General features: G+C 39.1%; 1 protein-coding gene across 2 annotated transcripts in view; it reads left to right on the top strand.

Annotated features, from left to right (window-relative positions):
- The first annotated feature begins 560 nt into the window (after positions 1 to 560).
- Positions 561 to 15,393, top strand: part of C4H21orf91 (chromosome 4 C21orf91 homolog) — a 30,400-nt gene continuing 15,567 nt past the window's right edge. The window contains exons 1-2 of one of the 2 annotated variants that reach the window (XM_032631236.1): positions 561 to 644; positions 1,862 to 1,995. In XM_032631236.1, the coding sequence (XP_032487127.1) occupies positions 1,869 to 1,995 (127 nt within the window). In that variant the 5' untranslated portion in view covers positions 561 to 644; positions 1,862 to 1,868. Of the gene's footprint in view, positions 645 to 837; positions 924 to 1,861; positions 1,996 to 15,393 lie in introns of those variants that run through there. The other variant, XM_032631235.1, reaches the window with a different exon arrangement.

The raw sequence follows: 15,393 nt of genomic DNA, 5'->3' as shown, positions 1-15,393 counted from the left end.
CCTTGGGTTCAAGTCCCAGCTCTGTTTCTAACCAATAGATAATCTGGGTTAGTCATTTTTAGGATGCAAAAGAAGAAAACTCTTTTCGTTTCTCTTCTTTGGCTGTTTTGAGGATTACAATAGAAAATGTAAGTGAAAGTGTTACATGAATTACAACCTTTAAAAAATGGCTTAAAATGTCAAGCAAAGTGGGCAAAAAGAGATCAGCTTTTTAAAGAGGCAGGACCTAAAGTAAGAGGTGGGGCTCCGGGATTATCCTCGTGGGCGTGTAAGGAATGCGCCATATTACAGGGGAGGGGCGCCCCATTTCTAAGACAATCTGTAAAAAATAAGCTTCTGTATTTAAGATTATCTCTAAATTATGAAACTTGAAAACGAACTTTTCCCTCATTAAATACTTCAACTGGCACCTAACTCAAAGATCAAATGATACTATTTTGCTTCAGTCTACCGATTTCACACGAAGTTCCACCCACGCATCTCTGGCCCTCTCACCCATCCACTCGTCACTTTTCTGCCCCCGCCCCTGCGGCCCCCGTCCGGGGGCAGTAGTTTCCACTACCCTGAAGGGGGAGGTGGTAACGGACTCCTCTATCTACTTGCCTAGAGGAGGGGGCGTGCGAGGAGCTACCTTCCACAGAACGGTAAGAGACACCGGCCAAGAGGCGCGGAATCAAGAGAAAATCCGAGTTGAGGCCGCGGCGTCGGTGCAGCAGGGGAGCGGCGGTGCCCGCGGCCGCCGAGAGAGCGCGCGGCTTCGCTATTAGCCGCGCCGTCCCCCATCCCCCCCAGAGCCTCCGAGGGATGGCACCGGCGGGAGGGGGCGGGGCCGGCGCACGGCAGCCTTCTCCGCTGCGGCCGGAAACAATAGTGGAGGAGCCTGGGCCGCGCGGATCGGCGGCGGCGGCGCGCGAAACCGGACGGTAAAGCCCCAGCTCCCCTGCCCCCGACTGCCTGCGCCCCGGTCCCCGCCCCCTCGGTCCAGCCGCCTTCGCACTCTAAGCCCCGCGGCCCCTGGCGCTGCTCCGCGCGGGCTGCCCCGACGGACGGTCGGAGAGAATGACACGGGTTCGCGGCACCCTGAGGGGCAAGCGCGCGCCCCCAACGCCGGGGACCCGGCTCCCAGAGGCGCTGAGTCCAGATGGACCAGCTGCCGTGTCCCTCGAACGCCTTCTTCCTGGGTGGGAGGAAGCCCGGGGCGAGGGGACGTGGCGCTCCCGCCGGCTGGGCTCCGGGACCCCTAGCCTTGCTTGGCCACCCCGCCTCCGGCCGTGCCCGGGCCGCACAGCGGAGCCGCTGCCCGACCTTCCGTGAGGATGCTTTGTAAGCGGCCGGGCCCCCTCCCTAGTGTTCACTTTTCCATGTGCATTTTCCTGCCCCGGATCTCGAATAGGAAACCTCACTACGCCGAGCTAGCGAAACGCATCTGAGGTTCCCACAATGAAGTTAGCAAAGCAGTGTCCCGAACAGATCGTTCGTCCTACCTTTAACAGCGTTAAGTAGGTTGACCCCGGTAGCTGAATAGGCGTCGCTGCTAAGATCCTTCACCTACTCGGATGGGGGTGGGCTAGAATACCCGAAAACTGCTTTCCGTCAGACCCCCTCAACTAAATAAAACACAAGACCGAAAAAGGCGCTTAGGCGTAGTGTCACTTACGGCTAGGCTTTAAGTTTTACTAGCTTTGTGTCTTTGCACAATAAAAGTATAATATTGAAGTACAAGTATGGCAGTGCTTGTTTGATGGGGCTGTTGCTTTAGATAACCTGAACAGCATCCTTCTGTCTTCCTAGAAGTTCCTAATATTGCCGTTAATGGCAAGTTCTTGAAATTGTGTAACTTTCTTTTTCTGTTTCTTAACAGGGGCACTATGAACGAAGAGGAGCAGTTTGTAAGCATTGATTTGAATGATGACAACATCTGCAGCGTTTGTAAACTGGGAACAGACAAAGAAACACTCTCCTTCTGCCACGTTTGTTTTGAGCTAAATATTGATGGTAAGGACACAGTGTAATTAATTTTATGGCGTGAACTTTACAGAACTATTTTATGCTGAACTAGTTACAAGGTAAAACTAAAATTTCTTGAATGATTGTAAATTGTGTCAAGTATGAAGTGGAGATCTGTTAAAGATAAGGGTTTCTGGAAATGAAACAAGGTAGCACAGCTATGAATTTAAGAGAAACTTTTTTTTTTTTAACTCCCACAGCATTAATCCCATTTTTACTAATATAAAAATGAGGAATGAGTATTGACTAGTAAACTTTGCTGGTTTGAGAGCTTAAGTTGTCAGATTTTAACACACGTGTGTGTGTGTTTTGTTTTGTTTTAATATTAAGAAAAAAACATAACCAAACATTTACATTGATAGGCGAATGTAATTTTATTCTTTTGGCCTACCGTGCTAGTACCTAATTGAGGTGAGCTATAACTTTTTTCCCCAGTGCTATCTTATTATCTGCAACACATTTTAAAATTTTTAGATAACCTCTTTTCAGTGATCACACACACCTTTAAACTAAAAAGGCTTTTAAAATTTCTCAGTAGTATCTCTAAGAGTATACGAAAAAGAGTTCTCCAAATACTTAAAAAAAAAATCTCTATTAAAGTATTTGGGTTGGTGCACAATTAATGTGTCTGTGGGTATCAGTAGTTTGTCCCTGAGAAACATGTGGGATATGTTTTCTTAATCTTGATGTTACCATGATAAATTCTGATTTTTTTTTTAATATTTGAGTCACACTAAAAAAGAATCTTAATATTCTAGCAATAAAAAAAGTTGGCCTGCCATTTGAATTTTGAATTGTAACATTTCAGTAGAGAGATTTTGTTAGATCTTTAGATTAATTTGTATTGTCTCTACTTGTTCTATTTATTAAATAGGAAATATCAAATGTTCTTGCCATTAAAAAAATAGGATTATGTACCTTGAGATTCCTATTGAGACTTGTTTTTCAGAAATTGTTGTAGGCGCCAAATTAATATATATAGATACTCTGCAGTAAAAGTCAAAATTATAACCATAAGTAGGCTACTAAAAACATGTAGAGTTAATTATATGACATTCATTTTCCGTTTAAGATCATATTGGTTTTGACAGTTTTGCCATTGTACTCAGAACTGTAGTTGCTAAACATGATAATCGATGGAAGATCATAGATTTCCTGTGGGTTGCATAGAACGCATAAAACTTTGGCTTTAGTAAATGTAGCATTATAACTAATTTCAAAGGGATGACTTAAAAAACATGATTCTTCTGTAGCATTTAAATTACCATGTCCTTAATCATGCTAGAGTGAAAGATATTAATGAATGTTCTTTAGAAATAGAGTTGGCCCTATACATTCTTTTACATTGTAGATTTTAGTTTTAGATGGGCAAAGGCATTAGAAATGACTCAGCCAAACCTGTATTTACATTGAGGAAAACTGGCAACCAGGTAGTTGGACTGTTCAAGGTTGCTCTAGCAGTGATGGCAAGCTGTTGTTATGTGCCAGGCATTGTACTAAGCACCTTACATGGATTATCTATTTCAGCTCAAAATAGCTCTGGGATGGCTACTATTATCCATTTTAAAGTTGATGGAGTCTAACCTTCAAGACCTAAAAAATGCACTTTGAAGTTGCCCAGCAGTGAATGACAGTGCTGGGCTTTGAAGCCTGCCAATCTAGTTCTAGTATATGTGATTTTAATTCCATTGATCTACTGTCAGTAGTTATTTTAGTTGATGGGGCTAATATTAGAAACCTGTTTTCCTGAGTCCTAATTGCGCTCCTTGATATTCGGTCAGCCAACTTTTCCTTATCAGTGCTTCCTGCTAAATCATTAGTGCTGTTCATGCTGTGATAGGATTTATCTACAGAAATGTAAACTTTCATATTTGCTTTTCTAGCCTGTTTTTAATGCTTTTAATTGGTTCTTCATCATTGTATAGAGAATATACAAGTATTCCTCAGGTACCATCTTATAAATATTTCATCTCTGATAATATTTATCTCAATATATAAGCTTGTCATAAGCCCTATGTGTTGAAATAAGAGTTGTCTTTAACTTAAAAGACGAAAATTATTCTCAATTTGTATTAGAACTCTATATTCTATGTACACTCAAGGTTTTATATTTTTAAATGCCAATTAAATCTTCATAAGAAAAATTATTTTAGAATTTTCTTCTCAGTTTATCTGAAGTCAATTCCTAGATCTCACAGATACAATACATTTTATATTTACTACAGTGATGAGCTTGTGCATATAACCATTTTAATATCATGAGATTTTTTTCTAAGTATTAGGAATTTTAAGGAAAAAAGAGGGAAATGAGAACCCTGAATTCCTCAAAATTTCTATTTTTATATCAGTATACAGGTGTTTTTTTTTTTTTTTTTTTTTTTTTTTTTTTTTGCGGTACGCGGGCCTCTCACTCTTGTGGCCTCTCCTGTTGCGGAGCACAGGCTCCGGACGCGCAGGCTTAGCGTCCATGGCTCATGGGCCTAGCCGCTCCGCAGTATGTGGGATCTTCCCGGACTGGGGCACGAACCTGTGTACCCTGCATCGGCAGGCGGACTCTCAACCACTGCACCACCAGGGAAGCCCAGTATACAGGTTTTTTAAAAATCAATGGTAAAAAGTGATAATAAAGTAATCACATACCTGAAAAATAACAAAGTCTATTCTTTGTCTATGCCAGTAAACCTTTTTAAATGTTTTTGAAGTTTTCTTTCCCCTACCAAATTCTCAGCACAGTGCCAATCAATAAATAGATAAGAGGGACTTTAAAAAAATATGACATTTAACTTTACTATTTTTGGTATAACTTTTTTGTAGTATGGCAATGTTGCTGTTACTTGGTTTCTTAGCTTTCTAATTGCTGAGTTTGCTCTAAAGCCTTCTATTCTTTTTTCAGCTAAGAGGCTAGATAAAAATTTTCTTGGAATTTTTAGGGTAGTTTTGAGTCCACAGGTTTGTAGTAAACAAAAATATTTTACACCTTTTGGATTGTTACTTATGTCAAATCAAAACTGTGCTAATCAAGTGTTGCTTATGTCAAATCAAAACTGTGCTAATCAAGTGTTGCTTATGTCAAATCAAAACTAGTCTAATCAAATTTTTTAAAATGTGCTCATGCATGTATTTATAAAATTAAGATGAAAGAAAGAAATAACAAAAGACAGTCTAACCTTGTAGGAGAGATTTCATATTCTGAGCTTGGCTCTAAGTTGCCTTTTTTTCTGTGACTTTACAGTACTTAAAAGTAAACGAGTACCTACATTTCATATACTTTCAACCCATAGGTGATATACTTCAAGGACCAAATAAATGCACTTTAAGGAGATTGATGGGGTGGGGCACTTATAATTCACCATTAGAATTACTTGTCCACTTCTAGGATTAGGAGATAGATGCTTAAACTTCTTAATACTGATGGCCTGTCCTTGACACTAAGACGCTATATGCATGTATGATCAAATACATTAATATGCCTCATGGTTCATGGTGCTAAAATCTCTAAAGTTATTTACCGACTACTGTTACCTAGGCTATTAAGTCTGGGAGGAAGGTAGCCCAGAGTGGTCAGGAGCCAGTAATGAAACTCAACTGTAATATAAGAAAGTCAGAAATGAAACTACAGCTGGGGGATGGGAGAGAGATCCAGGGCTCCAGTCTATTACTTCATACTGTCAGTTCTCATTTTGTACCAAAATACTGTGCAAATAATTAATATTTGTACCTTCCTCTAATAATTGACTTCCTTTCTATTCTATAGAGAGAAACTTTTTTTTTTTTTTTTTTCCTGTACACGGGCCTCTCACTGTTGTGGCCTCTCCCGTTGCGGAGCACAGGCTCCGGACGCGCAGGCTCAGCGGCCATGGCTCACGGGCCCAACCGCTCCGCGGCATGTGGGATCCTCCCAGACCGGGGCACAAACCCGTGTCCCCTGCATCGGCAGGCGGACTCTCAACCACTGCACCACCAGGGAAGCCCGAGAGAAACTTTTTTATAAGACAAGATCAATTCCTCTTATGCCAAAGTTTTCAGTGTGAGTTGATCTTGCTAGTTGATTAGTAAGCATTTTTAATGCCTACTAGTCCATCTTGGACTGTAAAATCCATCTCAGACTTCATTCTCCTCTAATTTGTTGAACTGCCCAGGAACTGTTCTAGAAACAGACCCTAATGCAGATCCTTAGTAATCTTTCCAGCAAGAGAAGTCTATAGGTGTTTTCACTTGGTTAAGGCACTGGTGAACCCAATGCTCACTTTTAATCTCATTCTTCCTTGATTCTCTGTGTCTTTGACCAAAACATGGTTCACATGGTCAGTAGTCAGGAAGCAGTTTGAATCTCAATATTAAATCTTGACTTAGCTTGGAAGTCAAGATTGATTATTAACTACTTAAAGCCTGTCAACAGCTCTTCCTTTGACTTGCTTCTGGCACATCAGCATCTTTCCACTTAAGTAAAAGCCCACCACTTTACTTGTGATAAGGAGACTGTATATTGCTAATTCAATCTGGCATTAACCTCTTTCTCTTGTTTCCCGTAATGACAAACATCATGCCTTGCTATTAACTAAAAGAGCACTTTTAAATATAAAGCCTAATATGCCTTTTGAACTTTAGCTTGGCTATCTTTGATATACTTAGAAATACAGATGAAAGGTTTATTTTTTCTTTAACTGCCTTTTAATTCTACTTTAAATAAATTTGAACACTTTTTAAATGGCTCTGATAGTAAAATCTCATTATTTGGACAGGAGTAGGGAGGGTAGAAGTGAAATGTAGGTTTAATTGATGATAACTTTAAATTATAGAATATTTTTTAAAAATAAAACTAGGCTAACAACATCTGGTAAAGACTTGTGACTTAACTAACAACCCATATCTGAGGAGCCAGGTTCCAGATTCTTATCCCAGTCCTAGTAATGGTGGCCTCTTTTTAGTTACCCCCAATTTTTTCTCCTTTTAACTTTAAGCTGTCTAATTTTAAAGTCTAGGATGAATTTAAAATTGAGATCGTACATGAATTTCAGTTGGAATGGTATATTCCATTAGGAGTTAGGTCTGGCTCTATGTAATAGAAAATCCAAATAATAATGATGAAATAAAATGGAAGGGATATTTATATGTCTCATATTAAAAGAAGTTGAGTCTGGAGTTGGTATGGTAGCTCCATGATCAGAAAGACTCAAGCTGCTTCTGTTTTTCTAATCCACTTTCCTTAACACATATTTGCCATCGTCAGTCATCTCATGAGCCAGGGTGGATGCTAGAACTCCAGCCATTGCTTCCTTATTCTCAGACAGAAAAGAAAGGACATCTGACAAAAGATACATGTTAGCATTCTCTCCTGTATCTAAAAAGGAGCTTTTCCTAAAGTCCCACCTAACAATTTCTTATACATTCCACTCCCCTTTCAAGAGAAGCTGCTCCAAATAAAATCAGTGTTTTCCAAAGAAAGGGACAAAGGACATTGAGTATGCACCTAGCAAAATCGGCCATAGAGAGGCCTTTCTAGTAATTAAAGGTTACCACATTGAAGACAAACTATTTGAGCTATAACTAAGACCAACAAGTAATGCTCTGGTGATTCTTCTAACTCAGGAGTTTGAACTGGAAGGGATTTTTAGAGAATGAGGCATTGTATTCTGAGGATGGGCATGCAGCCAGATCTCATGTGAACTTGTTGCCAAAAAGCTTATAAGAATTTTCAAGTTTCTGACCCATCTCGGTACATAAGATGTGATGATTAACGCTACTGCTCATTATAGGTAAGTTAGATGTTATAAACTTAGGAAAACTACTTCCTGCTTTCTCTCAGCCTCTGTTCATGACAGACTAACGTGGTAATTCCACCTTCCTCATACCTTTACAGGAAAGATTGCTTTTCTACAGCTGGATACATCTGCTACTGCTCCACTTCTGCTGTAGTGATTGAGCATGTGGGCCTTGGGCTCAGACCTGGCCTTGAATCTTGACCCTGCCACTTACTAGTTGGGTTTTCTTGGTGAGATACCTAAGTTTATTGTGTCATACTGGTTCTCAAATGTTACCAGTAAGAGCAGTTTTATATTTTTATTTCTTAATCTTGAAATTATTGTGCCAGAATCTAATTCAAAAGGCTGAACTCCAGTTGTTGCCATTTGTTCCAAGAATACTTGGCAGTATAAGCAGTGGCGCTCAGATTTATTTGTTTGCTCTTGATACTCACAGTGAAGCTGCAGAGCAATTGTAGCATGGTGATTAGGAGCACAGGTTCCTAATTCTGTGCCACTGAGGTCCAAAAACTCCTGGTGGGGGCACTCACTCCAGAGCCTGACTCTCTGGATTTGAATCCACATTTAGTAGCTGTGAGACCATAGGCAAGTTACTTCTGGCTTTGTTTTTTTTTGGGGGGTAGGGGTGGGCACGCCACTCAGCACGCGGGATCTTAGTTCCCTGACTAGGAATCGACCTGTGCCCCCTTCAGTGGAAACGCGGAGCCCTAACCACTGGACCTCCAGGGAATTCCCACTGTGTGTGTGACTATTCTGTCAGTTCAGCTACAGGTATATGCCCATGTACGTTTTAAATAGGAAATGATTAATATTTATTTGCTCCTATTTAGTGATATAGTATATGGCTAAAATGCTTGTAGAAGTGACTAGGGTGGTTGTACACCCTTACTTTACCAACTGATTTTTAAGCATAATGGAGCATTTATTGCAGCTAATGTTTATAGAGGTCTCTCATCAGGACTAAGAGATAAATAGTAGTATCCTCAATTATATGTGGCAAAATGAAGGTTCTGAGGTCAAATAAAGTTACCCTAAAGTCATATAGATAGTAATTGACACAGAAGGGATTCAGATCAGGTCTCTGGTGTCAGAGTAGTTGTAACCATTGTGAGAAATGGATATTGACCTTTGCCATATTTTAAGTTTTAAATTGCAGACCAGCCCTGCTATGTTGATGGCATTCACTTATTGGTTTTCCTAATGCCTCTGATTAGTCCTGATAATCTTTGTAGTGTCTTTTTTGTTGTTGTTGTTTTTTATGTTGGCATGCTCTGTCCTAGACCTTCCATCGTCACTCTGTCTGGGCTTTCATGGCCTTTTATGCGCTGACATGTAGCAGATCTCCTCCTACCTCTTTCTCCCCACCCCCAAGCTACACATCTATATATGCAACTAGTTTGTAGACATCTTCACTTGTATAGCCCATAAGTACTTCCAACTACATGTCTAAAGTTAAACTATTATTCCTGTACCACGTGTATCTCCTTTCAAAATGAATGAGTAAATAAATAAGTGAATTCCCCTCCACCCCTGCGATCAGAAGTGTTGGGGTTGGAAGCGCACTGTGGAGAAGGTACGGACTTACATGCCTGGCGAAAATGCGTGCAAGGCAGCGCCGCAAGAAAGAACCTCCCTGCCCTGGCGCTTGGAAAGGCACTTCTCAAAGTGGTCTTCCTCTGCCCCTGCCACCGCTGTCAGCCCCAACCTGCTTGTCTTCATAGCGCCCTTTCCTTCATGGCACTTGCTATAATTTGTTGTTGTAACTATTTGCTTATGTGTTTGTTTAATGCGCCACCCCTCCCCCATTTCTAATTGCGTAAAGACGTGGATTAGAGTCTTTTATTTACTAGTATATAATCAACAGTAGTACAAGGACTGGCAAGAAGTTATGAATGAGTATGTGATTGATCAGTGAATCAGTCTAAAGGAGACTTGAGAGAACTGTCTTTTTTTATATTTTTCCCTTAAACTGGCCCACAGTGAAACTCTTCTGCTATTTTTCTGCCCTTTCACAGAATTGCCTGAGACCTTTCTGGAGTCTCCGAAAAGTTTTACAAATTTTACTAATAGAAGAACTTTGTATCATATTCAAAAGAAAAATGTAGCAAATAATACTAACAGTGATATATGGTTATCTTTTTCAATCAGGAAGGTAGAAAACAGACATAGTATTTTTCTCCAAACACAGAGCAAGAAGTCTTAAACAGAGCTGTGTTTAGAGTGGGAGTTTCTACATTCATTTACACACTACAACTCTTGTTATTCAGAACACCTCAGCATAGTGATGTTTGCTCATAATGATGACCCCCAAGGTATTTGATGATCCAGAGTACTTTTTAAATTAGTAATAATAAAAGTATGTTCTTTAAATCAGTGATTTTAAGTTGAAAACAAAGAAACAATATACAACCCAGAATATCTTATTAATAGAAACATCATAATGATAAAGGATTTGTTAAAATAGATAAAAATGACATTCTGATTCAAATTCATAATTCATTCCTTCCAGTGTGTTGACAAAGATGAAAAGAAATGTTTTATGAGTTATACGGAAACAAATTAAATCTAGATTGAAAATCTTTTAACACTTAGGTCAAAAATATTAATATCTATTCTCAGAAAAGGGATGCACTTTTCATGGTTGAAATAATTTGAATAACTGTTACTAGAGAGTTTATAAAGAGAAATTAGCTGCCCAGAAATAAAGAGTAATTTTTCTGTTGCATGCAAAATAATGCCTGTGAAGAAAGAAGACAAAGATAAGTTTCTGTCTCTACTCTAGAAGAAGTGAAATAATCACTCTCTAGTTGGGAGAAGCTAGTCCAACTGTCAGATACTTAAGGGATTTACACTTTTAGGTAAGTGACTTACCTAAATAATAGTATAGTTTGTCAGGTATTCTGTGTTACATGCATCATTTCGTTCTTAATACAACTATATGAGCTAGGTGCTAGCTTATCCCAATTTGATGAATGAGGGAAATGAGTAAAGAGTCTGGGAAACTAGTCCAAAATCACACAGCTTGGAAGTCCAAACCTAAGGTATCTGATTCCAAAAAGTGCAAGTGCCTAAATCATTTCTCCTTCCAAAAAAAATTACATGAACTCTTAAGAATCTAGGAGATATTAAGTAACTTTCAGGCAAAGTTACAGATGAATTACACAAATGTGAATGTTCAAGCAAGGAACAAAATTTGGGTCCCAAGAAATGCTTGCTTTTTAAAAGTTACTTCTACCTATGATATTATTTGATTAATATACATTTGGTGGAATATCCAAAAATAGACATTTCTCATGACCTAAGAGAGTGGGATGATGCAATCTCCATATAGATTATAATCTAAATAGTCTGTTAAGAAAATGTGGTATTTTAGAACTCTTGGATTAGATTGATGATTATCAGAGAGGAGGAAAGAACTAGGAAGAAGAGACGCACACATGACAGTCTTGCTAGTCCCTGCCTAGAAGGGACAAGGAAGTTGAGCTGCACACTGACATTTGCTACAGAATCATACAGGTGGCAGCTGGTGATGAGGCAATTCTTCTAACACTGCTCTCTGTCCTTCCAACCATTCAAGTAATAGAGGCTAACATACTTATCCTGATTAGTCTTCCTCTGAAGAGGGAATAGGGTTCTAAGTAAGTGGAGGCAGACGGTGCAAACAACAGTGAAAAGATTAACACCAGTCCTGGAATTGCACGCTGTCTCCCTTTTGCTCATCTGCCCCGGTAGTCGCCTGGAACACTTTTCCAGAAAGAGAGAGAAGAAACAGGTGGTAAGACAACATAACTTTATAAGGCACTGTAGATGTTCAAAGGTGCTTTTACAGCATCTTAATTTAATCTCCACATTATAAAGGATATTAACATTCTGAATTTCAGATAAGGTGTTTCGTGCAAAATGTATAAATGATTGAAATCAAAGTGTCTAAGTAACATTGCAGAATTATCAAAATGTTATCAACTATAGTTCTAGTTAGAGTGGATTTAAATTATTCTAATCCAGTTTGGCACACATTAGGGTTTAGATAAGGGGAATAAACCCATTAAACACTGAGCCTTGGATTTATAGTTTGTAATAAAGGGGGACAGTGTCTGTTTATTTACAAAAAAGTTTAAACTAGTGTATCTATTTCTGTTAGCTTTTTGGCATTACTGTCGCAACTGTAAAACAGTAAGGCAAAATAATGGTTTGCGTGTACCCATCAAAATCTGAATCTCAGAGTTAAAGCTATGTTCATAGCAATTTTTATACACATTGATTAAGTAAATATTAATTGAGCAACTGCTGTGTGCCAGAAATTGTTCTGGTAGCTAAGGATAAGGCAGTTAACAAAACAAACATAAACTTGTGAAGCTTACAAGAGAGGACGGAAAAGACATTAGAATAAGTTATATGGTACATTGGAAGGCGATATAGGATTATTTGCCTTTTATTAAGAATACATTCAATCGCTGATACATTTTTCCATGTATTACCTTATTTAAAATTCAGTTAGTGTTTTTTTCCTATATAATGTGGAGATTAAAATTAATAGACAGTAAAAACGCCTTCCAGCCTCTAAAGTGTTATACAGGTATACTTAAATGACATCTTTAATATCTAAAACTCATGATAACTGGTGGAATAATATCTACAATGAATTTAGTGAATGATAATTCCTAGTCTTTTTTTTTTAATTTTTATTTATTTATTTTTGGCTGCGTTGGGTCTTCGTTGCTGTGTGCAAGTTTTCTCTAGTTGTGGCTTGCGGGCTCTAGAGCGCAGGCTCAGTAGCCATGGCTCATGGGCTCAGTCGCTCCACGGCATGTGGGATCCTCCCGGACCAGGGCCTGAACCCACGTCCCCTGAGTTGGCAGGCAGATTCTTAACCACTGCACCACCAGGGAAGCCCCCTAGTCTGTTTTGAAAACAGAGTTCACATGTTGAAGTTTGGTGTTGTTGGAGGGGAATTGTTTAAAAATTAACATGAAGTCCTCTTTTATTCATACTTCTATATTTTTATCTTCAAATATTAAAGAGGATCTTTAGTATCTTTAAGTGTTGGGAAAGATTTTAAAGGTTTTGTATTCTTACTACTTCCTCACTAACACTGTTCGCAGTATTTGCCCTGAGCACATTTGTTATTTAGTATTAAAGTATCTTTTATAATCTTAACCAAATCTCACCAGAATAATTTCAATATATCAACAATCAAGTTTCAATTCAATGTCAATCAACATTTTGGCTATATTTCTACTACAAAGTAGAATAAATACAATATAATAAAATATAATTCCTATATAGTAAATCAGACAGTTCTCCATAAAACTCAGCCTTAGATTACCAGTGTATTTACTAACCAAATGAAATAGCAGTCGTAAGTATCTGCAGAAAGAAAATATCACAATTCTCGGTAGAGACTAATTACAGAACAATTTAATTTCATGCTTCTTACATTCTGTCTCTCTTTTCTACCACCCACTCTTCATTCATTTATTTATCCTCTCCTTCATTTGTTTTATCGTATATTGACACATCATCCTGCCTACCTACAGTTATCTTCTCCGTCGTAACCTGGCAGATTGACCAAAAAGATGATTAGAATGGCAGAAATGCTCATGTCGCCCATGTTTAAAAAAAAGAAAAAATCAAGGGAAAAAGCTTTCCTCTCTTTCCCTTAAGCCATAGTTCTTGAAAGAGCAGTGTTCATTCATTGTCTCCCTCTGTCTCTCCTCCCAACTTAATCTTCCGTGCCCCTGTAACTGGCATACTTCCTATGCTTTCATCAGTGACTTCCTAGTTATCAACACAATAAATAGGTTCATGTTCCTGCCGTTTTCAAAATCTGACATTTAACATTTCCCTCTTTTTTGAAACAGCTCCCTGGGTTCTGTGATAAAATATCTCGGGCCTCTTATTTCTGCCCTTTTTTCTTCCTAGGGTCACTGCTTATTACAGGTCCCTGAAATACTAGTGTTTCATTGAATTCTGTCCTTGTCTTTCTTTTTTTCTCATATCACACTCATCTATTTCTTTCACTGCACTGGCTTCAGCTGTACCTCTGTAAGCTAATGGAACTCCACAAACATATCACAGGCCAAATCTGTCTTTTAAGCACCAGACTTATCAATATATATCCAACCACCTGCTGGACCTCTCCATTTAGATATTCTACAGCCGTCTTCAATTTACGTTTCTCAAACTAAATTTCTCTCCTTATTTCCATATACACATGCATTTTTATTTCCTTCATCTTCGGTTCACATGGAATTCCAGGCCCTATACCCCAGAAATTTTGTTTCAGTAGGTCTGCAGTTGAGATATTTTGTTTCAGTAGGTCTACAGTTGAGTCTAGGAATTTGCATTTTAATAAGAATCCCAGCTGACTCTTATGCAGGTGGTTTCAGGACCAAACTTTGAAGAACTGCCCTTAGCAAATGAATGGTTCCAGTTTCTTCAGGACTGTCCACATAAAGTTGTGTAGATGCAGTGAGGAATTATGGCTGAAATCTTACCTAAGCTCTGCTTTTCAAGCCATGCACCCTGGCAGGGATGGCTTTTCAGTTCTCAAAGGCAAATTGGCCTGTGGCCTTGCAGCACCGCTGTTCCCTCACTGCTTCCCTCCCACCCACCCTCTCCATGCAGTCTGTCCCCGAGTCCTGTTGATTCTCCCCAAAAGTTCCTGACTTTTCATTCCCACTGCTATACCTTTGACCAGGCCTTTATTCCTTCTTACCAATACTACTTCAAGACCCACTTAATCAGTTTCATAGACTTTATCCCCCTTTCCCCATCGCTACCGCACACCCCTAGTTCTCTCTCAGTATCACCAGAAAGGTCTTTAAAATGCAAATCTGAGCATGCTGTTCATTTTCTTAGAACTCTTTGATTCCTTACTATTTTCATCTGGTTAGGCTGTTAACTCCCTAACATGACACGTAGGACATTTCATGACCAGGTATCTGCTTAACTGGCTACCTTGATCTTTCATTACCCTTCCAAAGGCACTCTACAAGCCAATCATTTGTGCACGCTCTCTCTCCCTTCCTCTCTTTTCCTCCATTTCATTCTCACTTCCACACTTTTGTTTATCTAGTTCCCTCTGTTTTGAACCATTGACTTTTTCCTCCAAGTATGCAACTGCTTAACTTTTGGAGTACATGTATTAAATAGAGGTGATGGTGCCTGTGTTCACAGTGCTGCTGCGAGGATCACAGAAAGATGATGAATATAGGAGCTCTTTGGTAAATATAGTATGTGATGCAAATGTTCGTGTTGATTTAAATTGAAATATAGAAGGGTTTTGTTTTCATCTCATCTGAAAAGATGAAATTCTACTGGAAAGATTACTATGATTTGTTTGTATATTGAACAATTCCTCCATTGCCAAAATAATTCATTGTTTTATGTACATTGAGGAGGTTTGACTTTATCCTGAGTTTACCTTCTTATGATTTGGCTTTCAGTAGATTTTTCTGCTCTAGCTGCCGTAATTTCCTTCATGTAGGAGCTGCCCAGCCAATCCTTTCCCCACAGTTTCTTTCAACAGTATGAATTCTGTTCATGTATCAGTGTCTTTTTCCCTCATTCCCTTTGAAGTCTTCCAGGTCTCCAACAAGGATTGCCAGATAAAACTATACTG

Source organism: Phocoena sinus, chromosome 4, assembly GCF_008692025.1.
Source record: "Phocoena sinus isolate mPhoSin1 chromosome 4, mPhoSin1.pri, whole genome shotgun sequence".
NCBI classification, from domain to species: Eukaryota; Metazoa; Chordata; class Mammalia; order Artiodactyla; family Phocoenidae; genus Phocoena; species Phocoena sinus.
Note: the sequence above shows the minus strand (reverse complement) of the source record. Positions and strands in the feature narration are given on the sequence as shown.